Source organism: Lipotes vexillifer, unplaced genomic scaffold (assembly GCF_000442215.2).
Source record: "Lipotes vexillifer unplaced genomic scaffold, Lipotes_vexillifer_v1.1 scaffold472, whole genome shotgun sequence".
Lineage (NCBI taxonomy): Eukaryota > Metazoa > Chordata > Mammalia > Artiodactyla > Lipotidae > Lipotes > Lipotes vexillifer.
In genome coordinates this window covers 2,048,643-2,061,569 of record NW_006797698.1, presented here as the reverse complement: position 1 = coordinate 2,061,569, position 12,927 = coordinate 2,048,643, and the positions used below count along the sequence as shown (strand labels likewise).

The window sequence follows — 12,927 nt, the reverse complement described above, 5'->3', positions numbered from 1 at the left end:
TCTTCCGAAAATGGGGACGGTGACACCCCTCCCCTGGGCTCATGAAAGGACTCAGAGACCAGAGAATGGGGCACCTGTTCCTGCCAGCTGCTGGCACTAGGGGCGTCCAGCGAACACTCTTGGCCTCTCTTCCTCCAGGGAGAATGTGCTGATGCTGGACATCTTCTTTGAGGCCCTCAACTACGAGACGGTGGAGCAGAAGAAGGCCTACGAAATGTCGGAGCTACTCGGTGCGTGCGCGCGTGCGTGCGTGTGCGTGCGTGTGTGTGTGCGCGCGTCTGTGTGCATGTCCGTGTGTGCGCGCGCGTGTGTGCATGTCTGTGTGTGAGTGCATGTGTGCGTGCGTGTGCGCGTGCAGGCAACCTGCAGTGTGGGGAGGTGTGGGCAGAGCAGGTAGCAGTGAGCTGACAGGTGACCCGGTCTCCACAGGTGACATTGGGGGCCAGATGGGGCTGTTCATCGGCGCCAGCCTGCTCACTATCCTTGAGATCTTGGACTACCTCTGTGAGGTGGGTGGGCCTGGGCTCCAGCTGTGGGAGGTGGGCAGAGTCAAGCCACAGGATCCAGGGGGCAGGTACGCGCTGGCCACCTCCAGCACTGCGTCCCCCAGGTGTTCCGGGACAGAGTCCTGGGCTACTTCTGGAACCGAAAGCGCTCCCAAAGGCACTCCAGCGCCAACCTGGTAATAGCCCCCTCCTCCTCCCCTGCCATCTCCACTGTGGTGCGCAGCCCCTCCTCCTAAGTGTAGAACAGCCCCCCTACCCAGCTGAGAAAAAGTGATGGGGGAGGGGCGTGCAGTGACCTTGGCTGGTCTCTGGGAGGGAGGATCCCCGCTGCCACCACCCCCAATCTCTGACCCTCCTCCCACAGCTTCAGGAAGGGCTGGGCAGCCAACGAACCCCAGTTCCCCACCTCAGCCTGGGCTCCAGGTAACAAGAAATGGCCCCCTAAGGTCAAGGGAGATGGGGCAGGTCCAGTCCAGAGGGCAGGGGCAGGGCAGTGGGTGAGAGGCCTCCTGTCCCAGGGCCGTGGTCCGTGTCTCCCCAGGCCTCCCACCGCTCCCTGTGCCGTCACCAAGACGCTGTCTTCCTCTCAACGCACCTGCTACCTCGTCACCCAGCTCTAGATGGGGCATCTGTGTCTTCAGGGCCGCACCCTGACGTCCTGGACGTGGCCAGCCCGCACGTGTCTTTCCACCTTCACCCCAAATAAAGTTCTAGTGCCTCAGCCTCAGCTGTTCCACTTACAGGCAGACCAGCCAGGCCACAGTCAGCCCTACTCGGGCACAAGACCTCTGCCAGCCGTCATCCAGCAGACGTGAGGTCTGAAATGTTAACCTCCAGAAATCTCTCTACGAGAGAAGAATAGTAAGTGGGCATCGGTCACTTGAACCTCAGTGTGAATGAGTTTGTCAAACCGACATCTCAGAGTGAACGGAGCCCAAAGCCGGGTGTGAAGGCAGAGGCGGCGGTGCTAGGACCGCCGCACTTGGGGTCCGATCAGGGAAGGGCTGGCAGAAGGCTCCGATCCAGAGCCTGGCAAGAAGCTGCGGAGCAGGTGGGAGAAGCTGGCGTGGCTAGCCCGCTTCCAAGAACACAAGCTGCTGTCCTGTCTTAGGAGTTCATGACTGTTTCTCACACTTGGGACCGAGTGTCAGCCTGCCCGCCCCGCACAGGAACCGCTCCTGCTTCCGCAGCCTTCGCACAAGAGCTGCAGGCCCCAGCTTGGGCGGGGGAGCCCAGGTCCTCCCTTCCCACCCCTGCGAGTAAGCACACGCCCAGGCCCGGTTTCTCAGCTCCTTCTCGGCACCCTAAATACTGGAAAATGACAAATAAGGGAGCCGGGGAGGGGGTGCTCCCAACTACTGCTTTGGGTGCCTCCTGTCCCAGCCTGAGGGCCTGGGTGTGGGGGGCATGAAGAGGGAAGAGGCAGGGTGGGTACACGTGGGACAAGAACCATAAAGAAAGGCCCGGCTCTTTTCTCCCCATTCTGGTGGAAGCCCATCCTTGCTCTCAGACACTGGGAGCCTAACGCCTCCTGGGCAGAGAAAAGGAAGGGCACGAGCACATACGCACATGTGTGGTGGCAGCGCTGCCCCTGGTGCAGACCTAAGGGTTAGGGTCATAGCCTCCAACCCCCAGCCTCCAGCCACTTAGAGTAGCAGAGCCAGGGCCGGACAGTTGGGTTGTGTTGGAGCTGGAAGCAGGGTTGCAGAGGGTGGTGAAGCGAAACAGAGCCTCAGGCCCCACCCCAGCACCACGCCCCCACCCCCCAGAGCCACTTTACCAGCACATCAGCCAGACTGTGGGAAATTTATGAAATTAAATAAAGTCCACGGAGGGAGTGAAGAACGCGGGTTAGGGCACCTCCACCCTGGTTGGGCCCAGCACAGCTGGAGCTTGGCACACCGTGCATCCCTGCCTTCCCTCCCCTCCCCAGAGGGGGCTTAAATAGGCCAGGCCCCAGCCTGGCCGCCAGGGGCCTGGAGCCTAGGGGGGGCAGAAGTCAGAGAAGTAGGGGTGCTGCAGGGCCTCTTCTGCTGAGATGCGCTGGACCGGGTTACACTTCAGGAGGTTCTGGATGCACAGGAGAAGGCGAGGCAGGTTCACGCCCAGAGCCCCGCGCTCCCCGGGTCCCTCCCGACAAGTGCCCCGGCCCCAGCCCCCGTACCCTGCCCTTGGTCACCTGCAGCAGGTCCCTCCCTGTGGCACTGAGCTTGGGCACGACGTTCACCAGGGACGTTGTGGCTGGGTACATCGGGTAGGGCTGTGGGGGGCAGGGTGAGTCAGCCAGGGGTGCGGGGGCGTGGAGGCTGCTAGGGCCAGGACCTAAGGGGGGGCCACTGATGAACCACGCATGAGCCCATTACCCATCACACCTTATAGTCTGGCAGCTTGGTCATGGCGGGCCACTGCTCCTCAGTCGGTGTCCCCAGCAGCGTGTCCACGGGGTCAAGGATCACTCAGGTGCAAAGGGGCAGGTAAGGGGCTCTTCCCCTGGGGAAGGGGGATTCCTCATACCCACCCCTGCCCCCCTCTCTTTATCCCCCAGCTCACGACAGAAGGCGGCCCCCGGCCCATGCGACCCTCATATGCAGTCCCAGCTGCATGCTGTTTTCTGCAGGCCAGGTGCTGTACAGCCGTTAACGACTTTGACTTAAACCCTGAGGTCCGTGGTCCTGATGAAGCGGTCAGCGGTCCCCCACTCACTAATTGTCCCCCTGCTCCTTTCAACTCCTTCAGCCTAAGGATTCGGCTCTCAGTTGGAGGAGTGAGCCCTCCTTGCCTACAGGCTGCACGCTCTCCAGCTGGCGGCGGGCACCTGCCCCGTGACAACCAGGGCGTCCACCACCCTCTGCCCTCAGGAGAAGCCCTGAGGCACCCCCAGGCCTAGCCCATCCCCCCGCCGCCCTCCCTGCCTGCACTCTGAGCTCCAGGGGCTTGCAGATCCCCTCCTCGGGGGCCTGAGGTGAAGGGAGATGGAAGAATATCGGAAGATCCGCTTCAGCTGGTCATCTACGTCGTTGCCAGGAAACAGGGGCCGCCCCGCGTTGGCCAGCTCTGGGAGAGAGGCGGGCAAAGATTGGAGGGGTTCGGGCTAGCCAGCGTTTAACTCTAGGGAACAGCATGCAAAAGACAAAACATGCTCAAGAACTTCAGTGTGTGTTAGAGGAGCTTAACCAAGGCTTTTGTGGCAAAGTATAGTGTATGAGGAAGAGAGTAGCCCAAGTCGTGGGTGGAAAGGAAAGCAAGGGGCAGATCACCTAGGACTTTGTGAGCTGGGAAAGAAGTTGGTTTTTATTTTAATTGTGATTGGAAAGTCATTAGAAGTTTTAAACAGGGCAAAGGGACCATGTTATATACATTATAAAAGGATCACTCTGGCTGCTGGGTTGAGAATAAATGGTGGGGAAGCCACAGCAGAATAAAGGCGACACCAGCGGGCTATAGTGATAGTTCTGGTGATGGTGGCTTGGGGTGGGGTGGGGGGGGTGGGGGGGGCGGTGACAGGCGAAGAAGCCCCGCCCAAAGCCGTGCCCTGCCTCCTCCCCACCCAGGGGCCTCACTCCCTTCCCCCGAGGGGACCCTCCAGACCCTCTTTGTTCACTCAAACGGGAGACAGAGTGCCCCCTCAGACCCCGGCGTGTCACCTGCGAAGATGCAGCCCGCCGACCACATGTCAATGGACGTGGAGTACAGCTTGGCCCCAAAGAGGACATCCGGTGGGCGGTACCACAGCGTGACCACCTGGAAAGGACCCCACCACAGGGACCCCCAGTTTGAGGGCTGGGGAGGAGGGCGCTCAGAGAGGAGTCCCGGAGGAGCTGAGGGATGCTGGCTGGGGACTCCCTCCCTCACCCCCACTTCCAGCCTGGCAGCTCACCTCAGCTGAGTAACAGCGAACAGGGATCCCAAAGGCGCGAGCCAAACCGAAATCAGCCAATTTCAGCTCCCCATTCTGAGGGGGAGGGGGAGGGGCACGGAGAGGGGCTCTTCCACAGTCTGAGGGCAGCCCCCCCCGCTCCCGCCTTCCCGTCCAGCTCCCCTCATCCCACGCCAGCCTCCCTGAGGTCCTGTCCTCTCGCCCAGAGGTACCCTGTTTATGAGCAGGTTCTGAGGCTTCAGGTCCCTGTGTAGCACGTTTCGGCTGTGACAGAATCCCAGGCCTTTTAGCAGCTGGAAGAGGAACGACTGGGGGAGGGGCAGGGAGGAGTTCATCGAACCGTCTGGATGGGAAGGGGGCCCAACGATGGGTCACGCTCCCCTCTGCTTTGCCTTGAAACCCCAGCAAGTCTTTCAGCACGAAGCTCGGCCCAGCATCACCCCTTCATTATCGAGGACCTACTTTGTTCTTTGCTGGGTACTCGAAAGGTGAACGGGGGCCCCGGTCCCCACCTTTCCGGAACTGACAACTTGGTGGGCCTTCCTACCTTTCTAGCCCACACTGATCTCTCCCCTACCTGGCCTCATTTGAACACGAACATCATAATCAACAACGTATATACTGTGCTGTATTATTATTCAGCACTTGTTTGCCCTGGAACCTGGGCCTAGAACAGTGCCTAGCACACTGCAAAGCATTCAGTATGTATTTGTTGAATGAATGAATCTCTCTGAACCTCATTTTCCTGCCTCTCAAATGTAAATCCTATCACTGACATCAGAGTGTTCCCTTCAGGTCAAAGCGATCACGTGAAAGTGCCTTTGCTAAGATGGAAGCTCTCGGAGGCAGAACCAGGGTTCTCTCCTCCCCTCGTGCCCCGAGTGTCCCCGTGCAGGGCCTGAGAGCACGTCCACTGAATCCGGATGCCAACCCCAGCCTCAGTGAGCTCCCAGGAAACCAGTATCCTCACCTTCACAATTTCAGGATCTAGGTCACCATTGCAGCTGTCGAAATACTTCTTAAGGTCCTAAAAAAGGGATGGGGGTGGGGGACGGGATAGAGTTTAACCTCAGTCTGGGTCCCTATATCTTCCCAAGGCTACTGTCCCTCAAGTCCCCCTTTCACCTGGTCACAGAACTCAAAAACCAAAGTCAGCTTCTTGTCGCTGTGCAGAACGTCGTGGAGCCTAGGGAGAAGCGAGTGCTCAGCCAGGCAGGGCCAAGTCCGCACCTTCTATCCCAGTATCATCCCAGCCCATCTCTGAAGCCCCCACCACCGGACCACACAGGCAAGGAGGACCCCACCCATCTACACACCTGACGATGTTTTTGTGCTTCAGCTCCTTGAGTAGGCAGATTTCCCGAAGGGCAGAACTCGGCACTCCCTACACATTGGAGGGGGCCAGTTGGGCCACAGTCACATCCCACCGAGCCTAGGCCCTCAACCCCTCCCTGGCCCCAATACCCCAGTCCTACCTCATCATCATCATCCAGCCTCACCCGTTTCAGAGCCACGATCTCATGAGTCTCCCGGTTTTTGGCCTTGAACACTGTTCCGTAGGTGCCTAGAGGACGGAGGTCAGGGCTGAGGGAAAGGATGGGGCACCCTTCCCCAACCCAGGCGGTCCCTGCCGGGAGAGCAAGCAGCGTGGGGGTGTGTTACTTCCGATGTCTGGAGAAGTGGGGGATGTGGCAGGGAGGAGCCTGCAGATGGCTCAAGGGTGTCTGCAACAGGGAGAGGCTGCAGCTGCTGGGTAAGGAGGTCTACAATAAAGGCCGAGCTTCTGGAGGGTCTGAAAATAGGGAGCAGGGGTCTGGGAGAGGAATGAGGGCCGGCAGGAACGCTGAGGTTGGAGGTCTGCTGCGAGAACTGTGGGTGAGGTTCTGCAAGTGGCGCTGAGGACAGGGGTAGGAAATGCAGCACGTGCAGAGGTCGGAGGTGGGTCTACCGGGGTGCTAAGGTTGGGAGGGGGGCGTCTATGGGAAATGCTAACGGGGGAGGATTGGTGGCTGCAAGGAGTGTTGAGCTCAGGGCCAGGGTTGCAGCCAGTGCTGAGGTTGGAGTCTGTGGGTATTGCTGACGGTACAGCAGCCCGGGATGCAAGGAATGCTAAAGGGTCTGCAGAAGGAGATCTTGCAAGAACATCTCGTGGTCCCATTACCTTCCCCAATCTTCTCCAGTTTCTCGTACTTCTGCATCGCCGCAGCCGCGCGAGGACCCCTGCGGGCCCTGGGTTCTAAGACTCCGGGCCCGGCGTTGCAGAGGAGGCGGCACCCCAGCCTCCGTTCCTGCCCCGCCCCACTGCCTGCGCATGGGCTTCTCGGGCTTGTAGTCCTAGGGCGCCAGGTTTCCCAGTAATGTCCGGGGCCTTAGACAACAAATGGACTACAACACCCAGCAGGCTGCGCTCAGGCTCTCTGCAGCACTTGCCTCCCGGGACTCCTGTTCGACCGCGGAGTCAACCCTTGGACTTCAAGTCCCAGGAAGCATCGCGTGTCCGTTTTCCCGGCTCCCCGCCGTCGCGCGCGGCTCCCAGTGTGCCCTGCTAGTGTTATTCCTTTTCAGCGCTTACAACCTTCTTTTGAGAAGGACCTCTCCGGGACTACACGTTCCAGGAGGCAGCAGGGGTGGGGGTAGGGCGCTTTCTAAGGTTTGGGTTTTGGCGGCCTGCATCCTGAGCCCAGGTGGCCCTGCTCTGCCCCGGTTGATGGTACTGAGGTTCCATCGACTCCCTGACAATCTCAGCACGGGTTTCCATCTGGGCCATCTGGTGACCTCAGGATTGATTGGGGAATGGCTCTGAGCCATATCTTGCTGACGATGACTTCACATGGACCAGCTGACCGCAGGGCTGGAAAGAGAGGCAGGTGTGCCCCAGTGGAGACTGGATTCACCAAACGCCAGAGACTCCTCTCTCCTGTGAGCCCCGTTTGTCGTCTCGGAGCCCACCCAACTCCAGCCTTTTGCTACACTCTGATATCCCGAGGCAAGCTGGCTGGACACTGGGAGGGTGTCTCCGCCCCCTGCAGAGCCCGGGCCCACTGGAGTCGGCCAGGGTGTGGCCGAGGGCTGGCAGGTTGGTTACTGCCCTCAACAGACAGAAGGACAGACAGAAGCTACACCTGAAGCAGCCTTGACCTCATCCCTTAAGGAGTTGATTATAGATTTTTCTTGCGGCTTCTCTCTAACTGTCTCATGACTGCATTCTTGAGGGATGTGAACTGGATGATAACTGCCCCAAACAGCACTCCTCAGCGCCGGAACCAAAGTTGGTGCTAAACATTTGTTAATTAACTCGTTTATATCTGAACGTTTTCTGCATACACATTGCAGTGCTTCAGCCCGTGGCAGACTAAAGAAGCGAAACGTATATTCCTTATCTGGAACAAGTTATAACTTATTAGAAAACCAGAAGTACACACAGAGATCTTTAAATGACAGGTGATGACTATGAATAGGGTTCGAGAAGGAAGGTCACCGCAGGGAATCTCTCCGAGGCAGAATTTCCCCGGTTCGTAAAGTCTAAGTCAGTTCAGGGTAATGGGCATCCATCCCCGCCATCACCCCTCTCGCGCTCCCCCCGCTCCCGTCCCTGTCCTCCAGGCAAAGACAGGGGCTTTCTTGGAGGCACTGGGGAAACTGCGGGTGGGAGGCGGGGGACGCCCGCGGCCGCGAGAGAAGCTCGACCCCGATGCATTCATATTTCAACTTCCTCCGCCTCGAATTTTCTGATCATCTTTGTGCCTCCTTTTTCCTGCCTGGGATCCCCAGCATGAGGCGGGCCCCTTTCCGCCCAGAAGTGCCTAATGGGGCCAAGAAACGACGTCCCCGGGGCGCCCGTGCGGGGAAGCCCCGGGCGGCAACCTCGCTGGGCCGCGCCGAGGGACAGCCGGGGCGGCCTCCTAGGCGCTGGGCTCACAGCGCCCGGCCGTGCCTGGGAGCGCGCCTCCGCCCCCGGGTCTCGGCCCCCACTCCGCGCCTCCCAACCCGCTGCGGCGGGGCCGCGCACGGTGCGCCAGGGGGCGCGCACGCAGGGGGCTGGCCTGCCTGTGGCGCGGGGGAAAGTTGAGTTGGGAGAAGTTGGCAGCGACGGGGGCGCGCCCCAAGGTGGGCACGGGGGAGTCGTCGGGAGCGCGCGAGGGCGCCAGAGAAGGGGGAGAGACCCCGAGACCCCTGCAGCACGAAGTCCAGAGGAAGCGGGTAAGCGGAGAGGTGGCGGAGGGGGAGGGCCAGGGCCGCGGAGGGAGGAAGGGAGGGGAAAGGAAAGGGGGGAACTCGGCACTCGGAGCTGGGAGGGAGTGGAAGTGCAGGAAAGGGCGGAGACTGGGGCGCGGGGAAGCGAGGTCTTGGGGAGAAGGATGGGGAGGCGAGAGGAGTGATTGCTGGTAGGAAGCGGGATCCAGGGTCCGCTTCTTAAGAGTTCCCTAAAGCGAGGGTGCCGCGCCCCCTGCCACCAGGAGGGGGTACTCTCCGGGAGGCGCCGCCGGCCCTCCCAACTCCTGGGCGGACTCCAAGACGACATCCCTCCCCTTTGGTCCCCTACTCTATCCTTCATGCCCGTCCAGGGTGCTCTGCCCAGGAGTTGCCCCAAGCCTCTGCCCCCGATCTCGGGGTTGGGAGGCGGAGCCGGGAAGGGGTTGGCGGGTCAGGTGAGGACAAGGGGTCAGGCAGAAGAGGGAGCAGCTGGGTGGGGATGGGGAAGGCGAGCGCGGAGAGTTCGACCTGGCTCCTGGGGGGCTGGCTTGTCTGGGTGGGGAGCTCTGTGCTGGGTGTGGGGGGCGGCGCCGCCTGAAATCCAGGGTCCACTTTTCCCTCCTCCCTTCGCTCCCCACTCCCGCCAGGCCCACATCGAAGAGCTGTGGAATGTGCGAACTCACCTGGGGGGTGGTTAATGCCCCCCAAGGGGGTCCGGAGTGCTAATCCCCTGGGCAGGGGAGAGTTGCTAATCCTCCGGGCCGGTCGGGGCTGGTCCCCGGAATGTGCCCCCAGCCCGGATTATCGGCCTCGATGCTCTGGACAGAGGCTGCTTTGTGTTCTGGGATGGTGGGGGCGGGGGCGAAGCGGGGGGCGGAGGTAAAGGGAGGAGGGGAGGATGGAGGAGCGCCCTGAGGGCACAGCCTGGAGCGGGGCGTGTGGCGCCGGCAGGTGCCGGCACCCCTTCCCGGACCGGGTTTCCTTCCCCAGCACCCCTCTCCCCCGCACCAGACTTGACCTGGCGGAGGGCCTGCTAGGGGGAGGTGAAGAGGGCAGTCAGCTGAGTTGGAGGCCGGCCAGGAATGTGTCGCTCCCGGCTCCCCACCCCGGGCTGACCCCCAGACCTACATTGTTTGACCCTGCACTGACCTGTCTTACCCCCGAGGTGGCCCTAAATCTGGTAACCCTGACCCCCCAGTGACACACACTGGGGAGCTTCGGTACTTTTGCCGTCGCAGAGCCTTGGGTGTCCCCAGCACTGCCCCCACTAGGAATAAGTACCCCAGTTGGCACTGATCAGGTTCCCTAACCGCAGCTCTTTTGCTGCCCTCCCCCCGCACAGTGTCCTCCCCAGACACCCCTACAGTCACGGTCAGGAGGGCGTCAGCCCTGCCACTCAGATTTTCCTGGCCCTAGGCTTGGGGAGGGGAGGGATTGGACCGCTCCTGAGGGCAGAACCTCGGAGTTTCTGTGCCCACCCTCCTTCTGGTCGTCACGTGCCCCTCCCCCATTATAAAGTCGTGCCCGGCCTGTGCCTGCCAGCCTCCCTTCCTCCCTCCCACTGAGTGAGTGGAGTTGGGCTCCTGCCCCTCCCCCAGGGAGCCTCCCCCCCACTTCGGGGCTGGGCTTTTTTCAGAGGAGGGGGCCCATGAACAGCCCCCTTGCTTGCTGTTTTGGGCTCTCTGCAGAGCTCTCTTTCTCCCTTCCTTCATCCGCCCGTTGTCTCTGCCTCAAGGGGTGTCTCACTCCCCCCAGCACAGCCCTCTCTGGTCTCAGCCCGCCTCAGCGTGCCGTGCCACCGCTCCCACCGCTCCCACCGCTCCCACCGCTCCCACCGCTCCCACCGCTCCCGTTTCTGGCTCGGCCTCTCCTCCCTGCTTCCTCTGTCTCCCCTCCCTGATCTCCGCTGCTTTCTCTCCGGGTCTGGGCCTTGACTCCTGTCTGCCTTTTTTTCCCCCAGCATCTCCCACCCCCGCCTCTCTCCCCCTCACTCCGCTTCGTCCCTTGGCCCTCTGTGGCCTCCTGTGCCTCAGTCCTTGCCTCTGTCTCTCTTTGTTCCTCTCTTTTCTTCCCATAAATAACTCTCTTTTCTCCCCCCACCCTCCAAGGGCCACTCTAAGGCCTTTCATAGTCTGGGAGGATCCTGTGCAACCAGGAGACCCCTCGTGGCCAGCGGACTTCCGTGAAGCCCCGTGCCCTGCCCTCCCCTGGCTGTGCAATGTTGGGGTGCCCCTGCAGGCCTGGCACCTCTCTCATGCAGTGATTGCTCGTCCCCTGCCCCCCCCCCAGGTTATGCCGCCGCCTTGTTGCCCTGAAAGCCGCAGCTACAGCGAGAAGGGCTAGGATTTGGCCATGAGCAGCGCCCCCCGGCGCCCCGCCTCGGGCGCAGATTCCTTCCGCACTGTGAGTATTGCCCGCTGCCCCTCTGTCCCTCTACACCATCACACCCGGGGCTCTGGCCAGGGTGCGGGTGTGTCAAACAGGGGCGTGTGTGTCTGGAGAGGCCTGGGAGGGGAGCCTGTGAGGGACTTGGGAGGGGCACTGCCATCCCCGCTCCGGGCCTTGCGTGGGGCACTGAGTCTGGGACAGGTATCCGTTGTGTGTGGGGGGGGTGTCAGACAGCTTCTGGTCCTAGGGAGGGAGTTGAGGCTCTGTGTCCTGAAGACCCGGGTTGTTGTTTAGCCTCAGCGAGAGAGGAACTTTGGGAAGCCTGGGTCTCTAAGCCAGCAACCCCCCCTCTGACTGGGTCTCAGAGGCGGCGCCGGTCTGCTGCAAGGTAGCTCTGGGCAGACCGCTGCACCCCCGGCCCCACGTGCCACTCAGCCCCGCCCCTCCTGGCCCCCACGTGGCCACCGCCCCATGTGTCCCCCTCCCATCTTCCTGGGAAGGCTAATGATTAACCCCAGTGCCATAATCAGCCAGTTATTGGTCACCTTGGCCCAGCGGGGCACGTGACCAGGAAGAGGCGCCGGCTGGTCCCCTCCCCCTCCCTCCCGAGTTCACCCCTGCCGGCCATGGACTTCCTCCTTCAGCCTCAGGTGCAAGGGGTTCTTGACCCTCCTCCCCCCACACTCGGGGGCTCTGGCTCACTCAGGCCGGGGGGGGGGGGGGGGGGGGGTAGCCGGGCTAGAGCTGCGGAGGTGGGCTGGGGAGAAGCAGACCACTCACCCCTGCATCTTCTCCTGCCCAGTATCCCTGCCACCCCCAGCTGCTTGTGACCCCACCTCCGAGACTCTGCAAGGCCCGCCCTTCTTCCCAGCCTACCTCCCCCTTGCTCTTCCTTGCTCTGGTACCCCTGCCCTTGGAGATCTCGATGCCCTTCAAGTCCAGAAGCTCTTGAGCAAATATTTAGCGGTGCCTGGAGCTGAGACGGCCCGGCGGGGGGAGGGGGAGGGGTGGGGGGGGCTGGACCAAGGCCGTGGGCTGGGCGGCGGCTGCTCAGCTAGGCTGAGCTCTCCAAAGCGCCAGGCCACCGCAGTCCCGCCGCTCCTGCAGTATGACTCAGGTGGGGGGAGTGAGGGTGGGGGCAGGGCGGGGCCCCGCAGCGGCCGAGGCCCCGGGCTCCGGACTCAGTGCGGGTGGGCAGCCCTTGCTGCCAACGGGGGCCTCTCCTCACGAGGTGAAGCGCTGCATCCCTGTCCAGGAGCTGGACTCTAGTTAGATTCAGACCAAGCCCGGGTCAGTTAGCTCAGGCACCTGCGGAAGTTACTTTTCAGGCTCAGTCGCCATCCCCGAGCACAGGGGCTGCGTTCACTACTATCAGCCATGTGAACGGCCCGGATCAAACACCCGACCTTGACCTACGGGCTGGACACACAGGATTTCTGCTGAGGCTTCCAGGGCAGACACTTTCCACATGCCCTAGAACTGACTGGAATGCGCCCAGCCAGGGTCCTGAGAGCCCGGAACCCGGGGGACGGGCCGCTGGGCGGTGGGTGCTGAGTCCCGAGTCCCTGGCACTCGAGGGGAGGGCAGCCGGGGCGGGGGTTGGTACTGGACTCTGCCGCAGGGCGGGGTGGGGTTTCGAGGAGCGACTCCTGTGCGTGCGTGCGTGCGCGCGTGCGTGCGTTCTCACCGCCCCTTCTCCACAGCCGGAGCCAGAGAGCCTGGGCCCTGTGACGCCTGGCTTCCCTGAGCAGGACGAGGATGAACTTCACCGCACCCTGGGCGTGGAGCGGTTTGAGGAGATCCTGCAGGAGGCCGGGTCCCGAGGAGGGGAGGAGCCAGGCCGAAGCTACGGGGAGGCAGACTTTGAATGTGAGGGGGCTCGGGGAGGCGGGGCGAGCCCGGGGGCAGGGGTGCTCTGGCTGCCAGGATGGAGCCAGGATGGAGCCGGGGGCCTGGGGGGGG

General features: G+C 62.1%; 3 protein-coding genes across 6 annotated transcripts in view; 2 read left to right on the top strand and 1 right to left on the bottom strand.

Moving 5' to 3' along the window:
• ASIC3 (acid sensing ion channel subunit 3) overlaps positions 1-1,227 on the top strand; it is a 6,369-nt gene extending 5,142 nt beyond the window's left edge. The window contains exons 7-11 of one of the 3 annotated variants that reach the window (XM_007469835.1): positions 139-230; positions 430-509; positions 611-682; positions 871-929; positions 1,048-1,227. In XM_007469835.1, coding sequence (XP_007469897.1) covers positions 139-230; positions 430-509; positions 611-682; positions 871-929; positions 1,048-1,126 — 382 coding nt within the window. In that variant the 3' untranslated portion in view covers positions 1,127-1,227. Of the gene's footprint in view, positions 1-138; positions 231-429; positions 510-610; positions 683-870; positions 930-1,024 lie in introns of all 3 variants that reach the window. The other 2 variants (XM_007469833.1, XM_007469834.1) reach the window with 2 other exon arrangements.
• A 1,262-nt stretch (positions 1,228-2,489) lies between these two features.
• On the bottom strand, positions 2,490-6,581 carry CDK5 (cyclin dependent kinase 5). 2 transcript variants are annotated; one of them, XM_007469831.1, is made up of 12 exons: positions 6,545-6,581; positions 5,859-5,947; positions 5,700-5,767; positions 5,509-5,569; positions 5,354-5,410; positions 4,596-4,691; positions 4,384-4,458; positions 4,151-4,247; positions 3,491-3,560; positions 2,879-2,939; positions 2,686-2,766; positions 2,490-2,576 (listed from the first exon to the last, which is right to left on the bottom strand). In XM_007469831.1, the coding sequence occupies exons 1-12, from the start codon at positions 6,579-6,581 to the stop codon at positions 2,490-2,492; spliced, it is 879 nt and encodes a 292-aa protein (XP_007469893.1). The 2 variants fall into 2 exon arrangements, with proteins under 2 accessions (XP_007469893.1, XP_007469894.1); XM_007469832.1 differs by lacking the exon at positions 4,596-4,691.
• A 4,348-nt stretch (positions 6,582-10,929) lies between these two features.
• Positions 10,930-12,927, top strand: part of SLC4A2 (solute carrier family 4 member 2) — a 14,930-nt gene continuing 12,932 nt past the window's right edge. Inside the window, 2 exon segments of the mRNA XM_007469830.1 lie at positions 10,930-10,980; positions 12,669-12,834. Coding sequence (XP_007469892.1) covers positions 10,930-10,980; positions 12,669-12,834 — 217 coding nt within the window.

Excerpts from the sequence above, each read along its gene's own strand:
- CDK5 (XM_007469831.1), bottom strand. The coding sequence starts at position 6,581 with ATGCAGAAGTACGAGAAACTGGAGAAGATTGGGGAAG. Across the intron at positions 2,767-2,878 it reads CCAAGCTGCCAGACTATAAG|CCCTACCCGATGTACCCAGC; the intron begins GTGTGATGGGTA and ends TGCCCCCCACAG. Across the intron at positions 2,577-2,685 it reads CAGGGAGGGACCTGCTGCAG|AACCTCCTGAAGTGTAACCC; the intron begins GTGACCAAGGGC and ends CTGTGCATCCAG.